The sequence below is a fragment of the Phoxinus phoxinus genome (genome assembly GCF_949152265.1).
Source record: "Phoxinus phoxinus genome assembly, chromosome: 16".
NCBI classification, from domain to species: Eukaryota; Metazoa; Chordata; class Actinopteri; order Cypriniformes; family Leuciscidae; genus Phoxinus; species Phoxinus phoxinus.
The window spans coordinates 23,258,483-23,270,481 of NC_136891.1; the positions used below are offsets into that span (position 1 = coordinate 23,258,483).

Below are 11,999 nucleotides of genomic sequence, written 5' to 3' on the forward strand. Positions count from 1 at the left end.
AACCGGCTTCATGGTATAGGCCCCTGGTTGTGCTGTGATATAAACGAAACGCTATTGGCAATTTAAAAAAATGGGAGGAGCTCCTCTTTATGTCCCGCCCTGTTTTCCTGTTTCACATTGAATAATGCTGTGCGTTTCAAGGTACTTCAGTGGGACTTTAAGCAGCACAACTGATTTGAACATTGATAACAATACGTTTTTTTTTCTTGAGCATCAAATCATGTATATATATATATTTAATGAAAATACGAAAATTATACGAAAAAAATACGAAAATTATATATATATTTATAAATGTATTATCTGTCTGCTTTCATAGGTTTGTGAACTTCAGTGTCTTTGATGTCACATGTATTTCTGATTGTAGGTCATCTTATTTACTAAATGTAGGTCATGGGATATTTTCAGCACCATCATTTTTCGATTCCACACTGTTTCCTCTGATTGCTTCTCTGTCATGTTTTGGCAGGTTTGCAGGGGGTCCTCTCAGATCCAGCGCCGGAGAGCCAGAAACAAAGGCAGTCGTGACTACTTACAGCCTCCACACAGAGCTACTGTAAAGCTCCTCTGTTCAGAACAACACCGGCCAAAACATCGCACCCAATGGAACAACAGGACTCCTGCTATGTTTATCATCCAAGTCTGGTGGATATGAGGTATCCGTCTTGCACATAAAGAGTTATAGTTTCCATAGCAACCTCCTAACATCATAACATATTGTAGCTTCGGCAATTTGGTTTAAACACATTTCGTTCGATTTGTATGTCTGAGTGCTACTCTAAATGATAAAAACCATGAGCTAAATGAGTATTTCAGCCACATACACACTCACAAACAATAACAAAGGCATCACTGAGGACAATATTTATTTATTTGGTTACCGTGACAGACCGTTTTGTTGATTATGTCCTTTCGTGTCAATCTGTGAAGCAAATAGAATAGGACAGCAAGTATGATACGACTTTGCTTCTACTTGTGATAGTGTGATGGGGAAGACACAAAGTTCAAGATGTCGTTGCCTTAATGAAGTAAGACATTATTCATGCAGATATCATAGACTGTCTATTCTATTCGTAGAAAAGTTCCCATAGAAACAGATTCTGAGTACAATTGATGCGATGAGGGCAAATTATTAATTTCCCACATACTCCATCGATCTACTAATGCATAAATGTCACACTTCTTATTTAAAGTTAGACATAATGAATATATTAGCATACTGTGACAGTGCTGAAATATGCAGGAAAACTATTGTACACCGGTTTGTTTTCAAATGAATGCACTCTACAAGTTTACAATTAGTGAAGTTTGTGTGAAAGATGATGAACAGAGCACAGCGGCTCAAATTTCTTCAAGTCCAAATTCCAAAATGTTGTTCACAAAGTGTCTCATTCACTAACTGTACAATCATATTCACTCAAAAATCATGATTGATCAAAAAGTTTGCTCTTTCGGATTTAAGCACACGTATGCAAAAACCACAGACTTCCTCCTGGTGGCCTCAGCTCAGAAACATGAATTAATATATAAATATATATAAATAGCCTATATACACACAGTACCTTCCTAAACAACCGATGATTACACTACCATTCAAAAAGTCTTTATACACCAAGCATTTATTTGATCAGAAATACCCCAAAAAAACAGTAATATTGTGGAACATATTACAATAAAATTTTCAGCATCATTACTCCAGTCTTCAGTGTCACATGATCCTTCAGAAATCATTCTAATATGCTGATCTGATGCTCAAGAAACATTTCTAATTATTATCAAAGTTGAATGTAAAAATATTAAGAAGAGCATTGATTTGAAACAGAAATCTTTTGTAACAATGTAAATCTTTAAGCTCTTTATACTTTTAAATTATTGTGTTCTTGCTAAATAAAAGTATTAATTTCTTTTAAAAACTAACCCCAAACTTTTGAACAGTAGTGTATTCATAGATATTTAAATATCTTATCTTAGATATTAAGATATATATATATATATATACTATATATATATACTTTTGAACAGTAGTATATATATTCATAGATATTTAAATATCTTATCTTATATATATATATATATATATATATATATATAATTTAAATATTTACTAGTACAAGGATATGAATAATGAATGTAAAAAAATATTTTTTAAATAGCGCAGTGTAAAAATATGATTGTAGCTCAAACTGTGAAAGGTTCTGCATAAAGATACAGCCAATATTATTTTCAACTGGTTTTGAGGTTCTTTAATCTTTGCTTTACTCAAACTAACATTATTTTAGGACATTTGCAGGGCGTGATGAATGGCTGTACAGATGAAGTCATGCGTCCTTAGAGATGTTTGGGCATGTATTACCAAATCACTAACTTTGTACCCGTGCTCCCTAATTTCGAATTATCCAAATTCATCAACATAAAAGAGGACCTATTATCCTCTTTTCATTTTCAACTTTCTTTATTGTGTAATGTTGCTGTTTGAGCATGAAAAAGGTCTGCAAAGTTACAAAGTAGTGTGTTGAAACTCATTTCTGAAACACTCAAAGCCGATGACACACTTTTCCAGCCGACCAATCAAAGCACATTGCACTTTTTGGGAGGAGGGACTTCATAGAGACCGTAACTTGACGGCTGTGTTCCTCAAAAGCACTGTGAAATAAGTTGGTGGCAATGGCAATTATTAGGCTTTTTCAGTGTTACTGGCAGACTGGGAAGAGAGGTGCTAAAATAATGTTTAAACTTTTTTTAGTAGACCCCAAAAAACAAAATCAAGACTTTGTAAAAGGTCACAATATGGCCTTTTTAAGACACATTTAATCTGCATACACACATTTTGTGAATTCACCATAAATTTAGCATGAGAACCTTGTACCAAAGTACATTTGTACGCAATTATTAGTGAATGAGAACCAAAGGATAAGAGGTAAGTTGTGGTCACATTTACTGTTGTTCTGCGAATTTTGGTGGCTAAATCTACTCATTTTAACAGGAATCCACACGAAAAATGTTTTCCCTCACAGATTTCGCATTGCGTTCGGTTGGCCCTGCGAATTCACCATGTTGACCAACAGAGAGCCGCATGTTTTGAAAAGTGTCTTCTGTGTAAGCTGTGCTTCATACATCTCTATGCTATTTCCAAGAGGGGGTTTCTGCAGCAATGCCACCTTTGAGTGAACAGTTTATAAAAGAACCATTTTTCTTTGTGTGAAGAACATGTTAATAATCAAAAGAACCTTTTTTCACTATAAAGAACCTTGTGTGGAATGGAAAGATTCCATGGAGTTCTTTATGGAACCATCAATGCCAATAAAGAACCTTTATTTTTAAGACATTTTAACATTTCAGTAACGTGACCGCACCTTTATGGTACATTATTTGCTCGGGTTCTTTCGGTGGGAAAAAAAGTGATCACACTTTGCTGTGGGGTCCTCTGGTTACTTCACATTTCTAAATGGTGGATTTATCTATCTACACTTGTCTCTGCCAACCGGTTGTTCATGATTCCCAGCGCTCCGACCCCTCCGGAGAACTCATTGTGACGCGAGCTGCTCCCTAACTGGCGAGGATGTCCGTTAGCCATCTCTGACAGCTGCTTCTGCATGATGGCCAGATTAACTTTATTAGCAGCCAGAAAGTCTTTCATGGAGATCATCTCCCCAGACATCCGCCGTCCATCCGCCTCGCTGTCATTGACCGCGTCCGTCTCGATGGAGTTTTCCCGCCGGGATCTCATGTGGCCCGGGACGACCGCGTTCCTCCGAGTGTGGCGGTTCCCTCGGCCAGGGCAGCGGCAGGGAGTCTCCAGCCTCCGCAGAAGCCAGTTGAGAACTTGCTTGATCACGATGGAAATGACGTTGAACAGCGAGTAGATGCAACACACTCCTGTTAGAATGAAAAGGAAGTTGCCCACCCTGTAGGCCACCTGAGCCTTGTACATCTCACGCTGGTTGCTCACCATATCCCCAAAACCAATGGTGCTGAAAGCCACGAAACAGAAATAGAGGGCGTCCAGGTAGTCCCAACCCTCGGCCGCAGAATACATGGCGGACGCGCAGCAGGAAACCAAGATGGCGGCGACTCCTAAGATGAGCATCACGCAGTACACCGAGGGTTTCCAGCCGGCCAAGCTGTCCGTGCGCCGCTCTCTGTTGCCGTTGGAGGGACGGTGGCAGTTTTGGGCCGGACCGGCTTTGCGGCGTTCTCTGCGCTTGTGGCAGAACTTCAGAACAAATGCGATCACGGTGATGACACGTTCCAGGAAGAGGTTAAAGAACAAAATGGTGGCAGCGCAACCAATAAGCCCATAAAAGATCAGGAAGATCTTTCCGGCAATAGTGACGGGTGTCGTCATCCCAAAACCTGCGCCACACACAGAAATAAAAGGAGGATTAGATTTATAACCATTATAATGCAAGCAAGTGCAATGTATAATACAGGCTGCAAGAAAATGGCCTTTATAGTGCCAATCAATACCGGTATCTTTTTTAATAATATATCACATTTAATATGTTTTTTAAATGTCTTTTATAATTATATATAAGTATAATGTGCTTGTTACATTTGGTTCTGGTTCCTCAACCTACCTTCCATTTGTTTAGTTTAGTTTCTTTTTAAGTCTGAACAGTAAACACTTGAAATCCACCTATTTTTGATTGTGTGACTTGTTACATCAGGTCAGTACTTTTTATGATTAAAATACTATTATAGTTTTTTTGTCATTTGTATTCGTTTTTATTCATTTTTATTTTAGTTTTAGTTATTTTAGTACATCTAGTTAAGCTATGAAATTGATAAACGTGATTTTAGCAACCAGCGGAAATAAAAAAATGAGTTTAAGTTATATAATATAATATATTTCAATTTAATGTTTATTTTATTTAAAGTAAATATAATAATGCCAACTCTTAATCAACATACAATTTTTTATATATATATTTTGATGACAACTTAATAATTGCTTAGCATTGTTTCTTTTATTATAAATTATACATGTTAGCTACTGTATGATTTGTATTTTCTTGAACAGTCACCTCTGATAATGTCAAGTGTAGTGTATAGAAACATGAATTTAAAGCTGCTTTGAAACGATATGTATTGTGGAAAGCGTTATACAAATAAATGTGAATTGAATTGAATAACCCTATATCAGGTGATGCAACATTAAAACATTTTATCCGTTGTTGGTTTTATGCTTTTGTGCGTCAAATGTGATTTAGACACATGACCAAGGCTAAAGATCCATAGTTAAATTCTCACGCATGTTGAACCTACACAAGTTTGCATTGTTATCATCACAACCAATGTGGACAAAGTTAGAAAGTTTGAACAGAAACGATCAGATCTGGCCTCATGTAACTTGCAGTTGGTCTCAAAAATGAGATTTGAGAGGGGGGGGAAAACAGATTCCCCATATGTGTGAACAAGTACATTGTGTTTTCCCAAAGTAGTTCCATATAAGTCACCTCACCTGATAGAATCTAAATACATCAAAACATACAGAGAAGCTGTACTCATAAAACCCCTCCAGCCACTGCAGAACTACAATGGATTAGCACATGTAACTGCTGTGGGCTAATTAGAAACTGAGCTGTAATTGTCCTTTAATGAGCAGCATGTGCTCCAAATCCCACGTGGACCTCGGGCTCCAATCACCTCCAGCATCCAGACAACCCCACTTTCCCTTCTTCTCAAACCACTAGAAATAGGTTGCCATTGGTGACGGCAGCCTTACCTCTCTATAGTTTTTTTTTTTCTTGCATTGGTCATCTTACCGATTTAATTGCAATTAAATCCTGAGATGTATCTTCCACTGGCACATTTACGGAGACCTTTTCCTACTGTGTGTCTATTGATAACCCGAAATTAGGTCTGTGAATTAAATTAGTACTAATGAATAAGACTAAATGCTCTCACTATTAAGCCCTGGATAACTGTCCACTGTTCATATCCATGATATGACTTGTCTATACAAGCATCGATAGAGGTTAAGAGTCAATATTAATGAGGCTAAAATGAACATACCCTGCTCTGCTTGTTTCTTTAACCACGTCTCATTTTTTGTAAGACTGTATTGAAATAAGATCTGATGCATTTAATATTCTCAGTAGCCCTTTTGCAAAGACAAATCTGACACATGCTGAGATTTAATTGAACTTGGTTTATGGAGATACTAAATTTAAAGTTTTCCTGAACTGAAAAGTTTTCATTGTTGCACATATTCTTTAGGGGCACAGGCTACAAAACTGAAAAAAAGTTTATATAACAATCGAAATTGGATTGGGATTCTGTTTGCGGTTAATCTGGACACCATATTCAAAGATTTTCACATATAGCTTTAATCTCTTGCTTCTTCACAGAAATGTGTTTTTCCTCAATATAGCTCTACAATCAAAGGCTGCGTTTACACTTGCCATTAACATGTGGATGTTGTTGTCCACATACACATTGAAAAGACAAGTGTAAACGCGTTTCTGATCGGAATGAATGTCATCCGATCAGCGTGTCCTGGTCCAGAGGTTGTCAAGGACGCATTGTGATCGGATCTCAGTGTAATGTAAACGCAATCCAGCGATCGTGTCTGCATTCACAGATGGACGTCATATAAATGTGGCTGTAAGAAAATAATGACCAGACGCAGTTTAGACAAAACTTATTTACAATAAACGTCAATATTTAAAACAGTTTATTTAGATTTACATGATACTGTGTGTGTCCTTTTCAGTGTTGGGGAAAGTTACTTTTAAAAGTAATGCAGTACAATATTGCGTTACTCCCTTAAAAAGTAACTAATTGCATTACTTAGTTACTTTTTTAGAAAAGTAATGCGTTACGTTACTTTTGCGTTACTTTTTTCCCCACCTGGGCTGGGCTTGTTTTTTTATAACACAAAAGTTATATTTTTGGGCAAATGTAAAGACCCTTTCACACTAAAAGTGAAATAATAATCCTCAGGCTGAAGGAAATGTGTACCGTAGAGGAAAGCAAACAAGCAAACCTTTCTATCTTTCTATAGTCATTTTTGCTTATTTAACCGAAGTAAGTACGAAGTACGAAGCAAGTACATTGGTCAATAAAGTGAGATTAAATGCATAAAAAATTTATGTTTTATTTAACATATTTAGTTATTTGGAGGTTTGCATAGTATTCTGATTCTGCATTTCACTGATTTTATTCATTTTGAGGAATATTGAATATTTTTTTTGTGCAAGTGAGATGAGTAATTGCTCACATTTAGTCTAGAACTACAATAAACATCACATCACACACACACACACACAAACACACACACGTCTCAACATGAGGACAGGAGAGCTGTCAGTCAATAAATGGGAAAGCAAACTTGCGGTACTTATTTGAAAAAGTAACTCAGATATTTTGTTGTACATTTAAAAAATAATGCATTACTTTACTATAGTTACTTGAAAAAGTAATCTGATTACGTAACTCAAGTTACTTGTAATGCATTTCCCCCAACACTGGTCATTTTTCATTTTAATTGTGCAACATTATCTGACGAGGCAATCGCCTGTATAATCTGTGATCAGTCATGAGATCTTAATGAAGAGCGTGCGCTGCTTTGCCAGAGGACTTTGAACTTTTTATTTTTTTATATTTTAAATGTTGAATGTTTTTATTGTTTATTGTTTCAGCATGTTTATTAATCTCCCATTTCTGTTAATATAGTCATTGCACGCTATAACCTTAAACCCCGATGATCGATGATGTGACTTGTTTAACATGATGATCAACCCAGTTATGATCAACTCTGGAAATATTCCTTCATTCAAAAAATCTAAGACATTGCATAAGAAAGTAAAGTGAGTGAGTGAAAGCAATTGGGCCATTGCTTAATTTGTATCATCTTTACTCTTAATTTGTATCTTTACTCTTAATTTGGTGTCGTGCTACAGACCTAATTTAAATATTAAACAGAAATCCGATCGGTTATCCAGATACAGAGACTAATTAGGCTACTTAACAAATGTAAACGCACCGTGTCCTGATTGGCTAATTATCCGATCTGCTAGATCGGTTCATGGTGATCGCATGTTAATGCCAAGTGTAAACGCATGTCAAGTGTGTGTTAGAAGTGTTGACAAGCTTAGCATTCACTTCAATGAATAAATGACCGAGATTATGGATTCAAACTGATTTCCAGCTCCATCTATTGAATTGTCAAAACAGTCAGACAGAAAATCTTTGGCAAATGTCTTGACAAAATAAGTGCTTTTTGCGCGTAGCACACATGTAGCTATTGAATGCAGTTTTATTTTTCTGGTGCTTTAATATGACCTGCTGAAAATGAGAAAAAGGAAAACAATGTAACAATGTCTTTTAATTTGTGCGATTTAGTTATGGATGAGATCATCAGAATTATGAAAAAGTATTTACATACTGTTTTTCATAATTCTAATTAGCCTATATATATATATATATATATATATATATATATATATATAAAACTAAATGTTAGCCGATGAAATACATAAAGCGAATATTTGGGAAGAAGTCTGAATTGAATAGCCTATTAATTTTACAAATATTTTAAGTTGGCGATGACAGAAATTAGCTCATTGTGGAGGTAGTATTGAGTTACAGCCAGATTATTTTAGATAATGCAATACTGTTTATATATATGTATATATATATAAGATAATATGAAATAAATTGGTTTGCACAGTGACCATGCATAGTTCCAAAGAGCAAATAGCTTTTGTACAAGCAAATAGCAATTATTGTTGGTTTAACTTAAAATGTAGTAAACTGGTTGCTGTTGAAGTTAACACTATGAATGAGATTGGTTTCATCAATAGATACTCAAAATATTATGTTATCTGAAGAACCACATAAATGATCTAAGTTGATTTGACAAAAGAAAAAAGGTTGTGATAACAAATCATGATTTTTTCTTTTTTTTTACAGTGCATGTCTCAAGAATTAGATGTTTTATAAACCATTTAATCAGATTAAAATAGTTAATTAAACCACTGGGTAAGTAAGAAAATCCATCTAGTCTTAAACATTAATATTTAGTCTAGTGCACTGAAAGAAAATGATATCGTTTCGCTTCTGAATGCGAACCAAATGGTAAAATGACCTGTTGCACATGTTACTTTAATGTACTTATTTAATATGCTGGCTAAAATCACAAAAATAGATTAAAAAAGACTTTGAAATATTGTAGTCTGACATTTTTGTCTAACTATCATGCAGTTTAGACGGTTATCTTGACAGCTCACCGATAGTTGAAACCACAGTTCCGACGAAATAAAAAGCCCCCGCAAAATCCCATCGCGGTCTGGTCGCGTCCACACGGATTCCCGCCACATTGGCCTCCTCATAGTTCCTCAGGAAGTTCTTCAGGTCGTCTTGACTCAGGTTGTACTTGTGTGTGAACTGCTCGATCCTCTGAGCCCATCTTTCCTTGGCGAGCTTTTCCTTCGGATGCTCCAGAGCTGAAAACACCGCTGCCCCACATAACAGGTAGATGATGATTAACAAAGCCAACATTAGAAATCTCGCATTGTCTTCATTTAGGGTACCGATGCTGTTGCAGCAGCATCCAGCCCGGCAAGCCATTATTTTATAGCAATATTATAGGAACAGATTAACCACCACATCCCAGTTCATCATGGATCATGCATTTTTTCTGTTCAGAGGTCTGCGTCCAAATGTTTCTGGGATCTTCGAGCGTTATTCTGCTCGAAATGTCCAGTTTCTGCCGGAACCGATCTGCCAGCATGATGCGCTTTGTCTCCAGCGCAGTGATGGACTGTGTGACCCCAACCTCTCCAAGAGCGCGCGTGGATCCGCTCAGTGGCGTCAGAGGAGGTCACACACACACACACACACACACACACACACACACACACACACACACACACACACACACACACACACGGGTTCATGACTATTACTAAGGGTGCCCTATATGACCAATCTTTTTAAACATCTAATTTAAAACTATGCCAAGTTTTTGAAAATATCATTCATGTTGTTTTTTGTTGTTGTTTTTTTCTATACAAATAGCCTGTTTATTTAATGATTATATGAAAATATAGTGGAACTATTATTATTATTTTTTTCACTTTTATTAATCACTTGTTTTTAAAGTATTTTCAGGCATACTTTTCAAGGTATATATTTTTTAGGGTTATTAATATCACATTTTTAGGGCTACTCCATTTGACTCAAATGTTCCTTTTCATAAAAAGGTGTATATGTTTGATATTTGTTTGTTTTTTAAACTCAAAACTTTGTTTTTGAGATCAAAACACAAATAAGGTCTTTTTTTGATTTATGGTCACATAATAACAAAATTGCTTCCTTCTTGTCAGCCAAACCACATGCTATGGATTTGGCTGACAAACATTTTTCAGATATGAATAGTTTACATAATACATTTTGATAGAAGTCTCATCTGCTCACCAATGCATTTATTTGATCAAAAATACAGTAAAAACTGTAATATTATGAAAAATTACCATTTAAAATAAGTTTTCTATTTGAATATTTTAAAATGTAATTTATGTGATTTTAAAGCTGTATTTTCAGCATTACTCCAGTCTTCAGTGTCACATGATCCTTGTAATGGTGGCTGTTTCAGAGGAAGAAAAGTAGATGCAAACATTTATTCATAACTGATAAATCCAGACACCGGCAAGGAAGGCAAACAAAACTGACAACAAGTATACACACATCCATAGAAGGACAACACCAGACAAAGAACATGAGAAACAAACAAGACACACCTGGGAACAATCAGGAACTAATCAACAAAGGACTACAAAACATGGTGCAAAACAGGAAAGTCTTAGCCTGGATGCTAGCCGAACTTAGCTCCGCCCACAAAATGTTTAGGTCGGGAAGTTCGGTCTGGACTCGATCCATTGAGGAGCTATTATGCCCGAACAAAAAATTGTTTAGACCAATCAAATTGTCAGGGCGGGCTTTATACGTCGATGATGGACAGATGAGCAACGGGAACGTAATCATCCACATCATTAAAGGGGTTGAATTCATGGCTGCCGCTGGAGAATTGAGTTGTGTAGATTCCGCTATCGCGTCTGTTATAGAACATATAGACAGCGCATTAATTTTAAAAGAGGAACAGGGAACCGCAGTCAAGGCATTTGTCGATGGGAAAGATGTTTTTGGCGTACTTTCTACGGGATTCGGCAAAAGTTTAATCTATCAGCTGGCCCCGATGGTCGCTAAGAAGATGGGGTGCAATGAAAACCCTCCGTGTATCCTTAAATTCTTTTTACAACGCCGGCAAAGATCATTTACACACATCTTCTTCTACTTCTTCCAGCGTGTGCGCAGTTGAGTTCTGTTTTTTTATTTTTTATTATCAACATGTAATACAAGAACCGGTGTGGTGAAGTGTTGAGTCCCCCCAGTTATTGGGTCCCCCCTAAGGACTCCAAGTAGTATGCCTGATCTAAATCTGTTCTCGCGATAACTTGTAGCTAACGTGAGCTGTTTTAGCGTTATGTGGTAGCTTTATGTATATTATAATGCTAAATCCCGCTGCTATGAAGGCCTACAGTTAAATCCCGCTGCTATGTGCAAGATAAGATGAAAATAAAAGATAAAAGCAGTTTGTTGCCATCAAGTAATACATTTATTTGTATAGCGCTTTTCATAGTTTGCCTGCGTCAATAGCAGATGAGAAAGGCCGCGAAATTTAAAAATACTATTGACATTGTGTCACGAAATGTTTTAAGAGTTTTTCAGTCGAGAATGTAGTTGTCTAAAGCTCAAATCTTAAAAGACATCAATGAATCGTTATAACGTAGGTCAAACGACTTCTTTAATTATGTGATTTTGTCTGATTTGTAACCAGGCACTAAAGCGATTACCCATTAAACGTGCTTTGAACCAATCGGATTGCCTGGGTCCTTAGGGGGGACCCAATAACTGGGGGGGGACTAAACACACCACACCGGAACAAACACCAGAGGAGACAGTTGAGTTCTATTGTATGCGTCGCTCAACATACG

At 36.5% G+C, this 11,999-nt stretch overlaps 1 protein-coding gene across 1 annotated transcript; it reads right to left on the reverse strand.

Moving 5' to 3' along the window:
- Positions 1 to 2,241: 2,241 nt before the first annotated feature.
- Positions 2,242 to 9,760, reverse strand: kcnk13b (potassium channel, subfamily K, member 13b). The gene is made up of 2 exons (XM_079584175.1): positions 9,234 to 9,760; positions 2,242 to 4,353 (listed from the first exon to the last, which is right to left on the reverse strand). Exons 1-2 carry the CDS (start codon positions 9,571 to 9,573, stop codon positions 3,455 to 3,457), a joined length of 1,239 nt encoding a protein of 412 aa, XP_079440301.1. The 5' UTR covers positions 9,574 to 9,760; the 3' UTR covers positions 2,242 to 3,454.
- Positions 9,761 to 11,999: the final 2,239 nt, after the last annotated feature.

What these genes read in the sequence shown, in the direction of transcription:
- kcnk13b (XM_079584175.1), bottom strand. Translation starts at nt 9,573, where the DNA reads ATGGCTTGCCGGGCTGGATGCTGCTGCAACAGCATCGGTACCCTAAAT. An exon ending in AACTGTGGTTTCAACTATCG is followed by an intron (nt 4,354 to 9,233) that starts GTGAGCTGTCAA and finishes TGTGTGGCGCAG; the next exon opens with GTTTTGGGATGACGACACCC.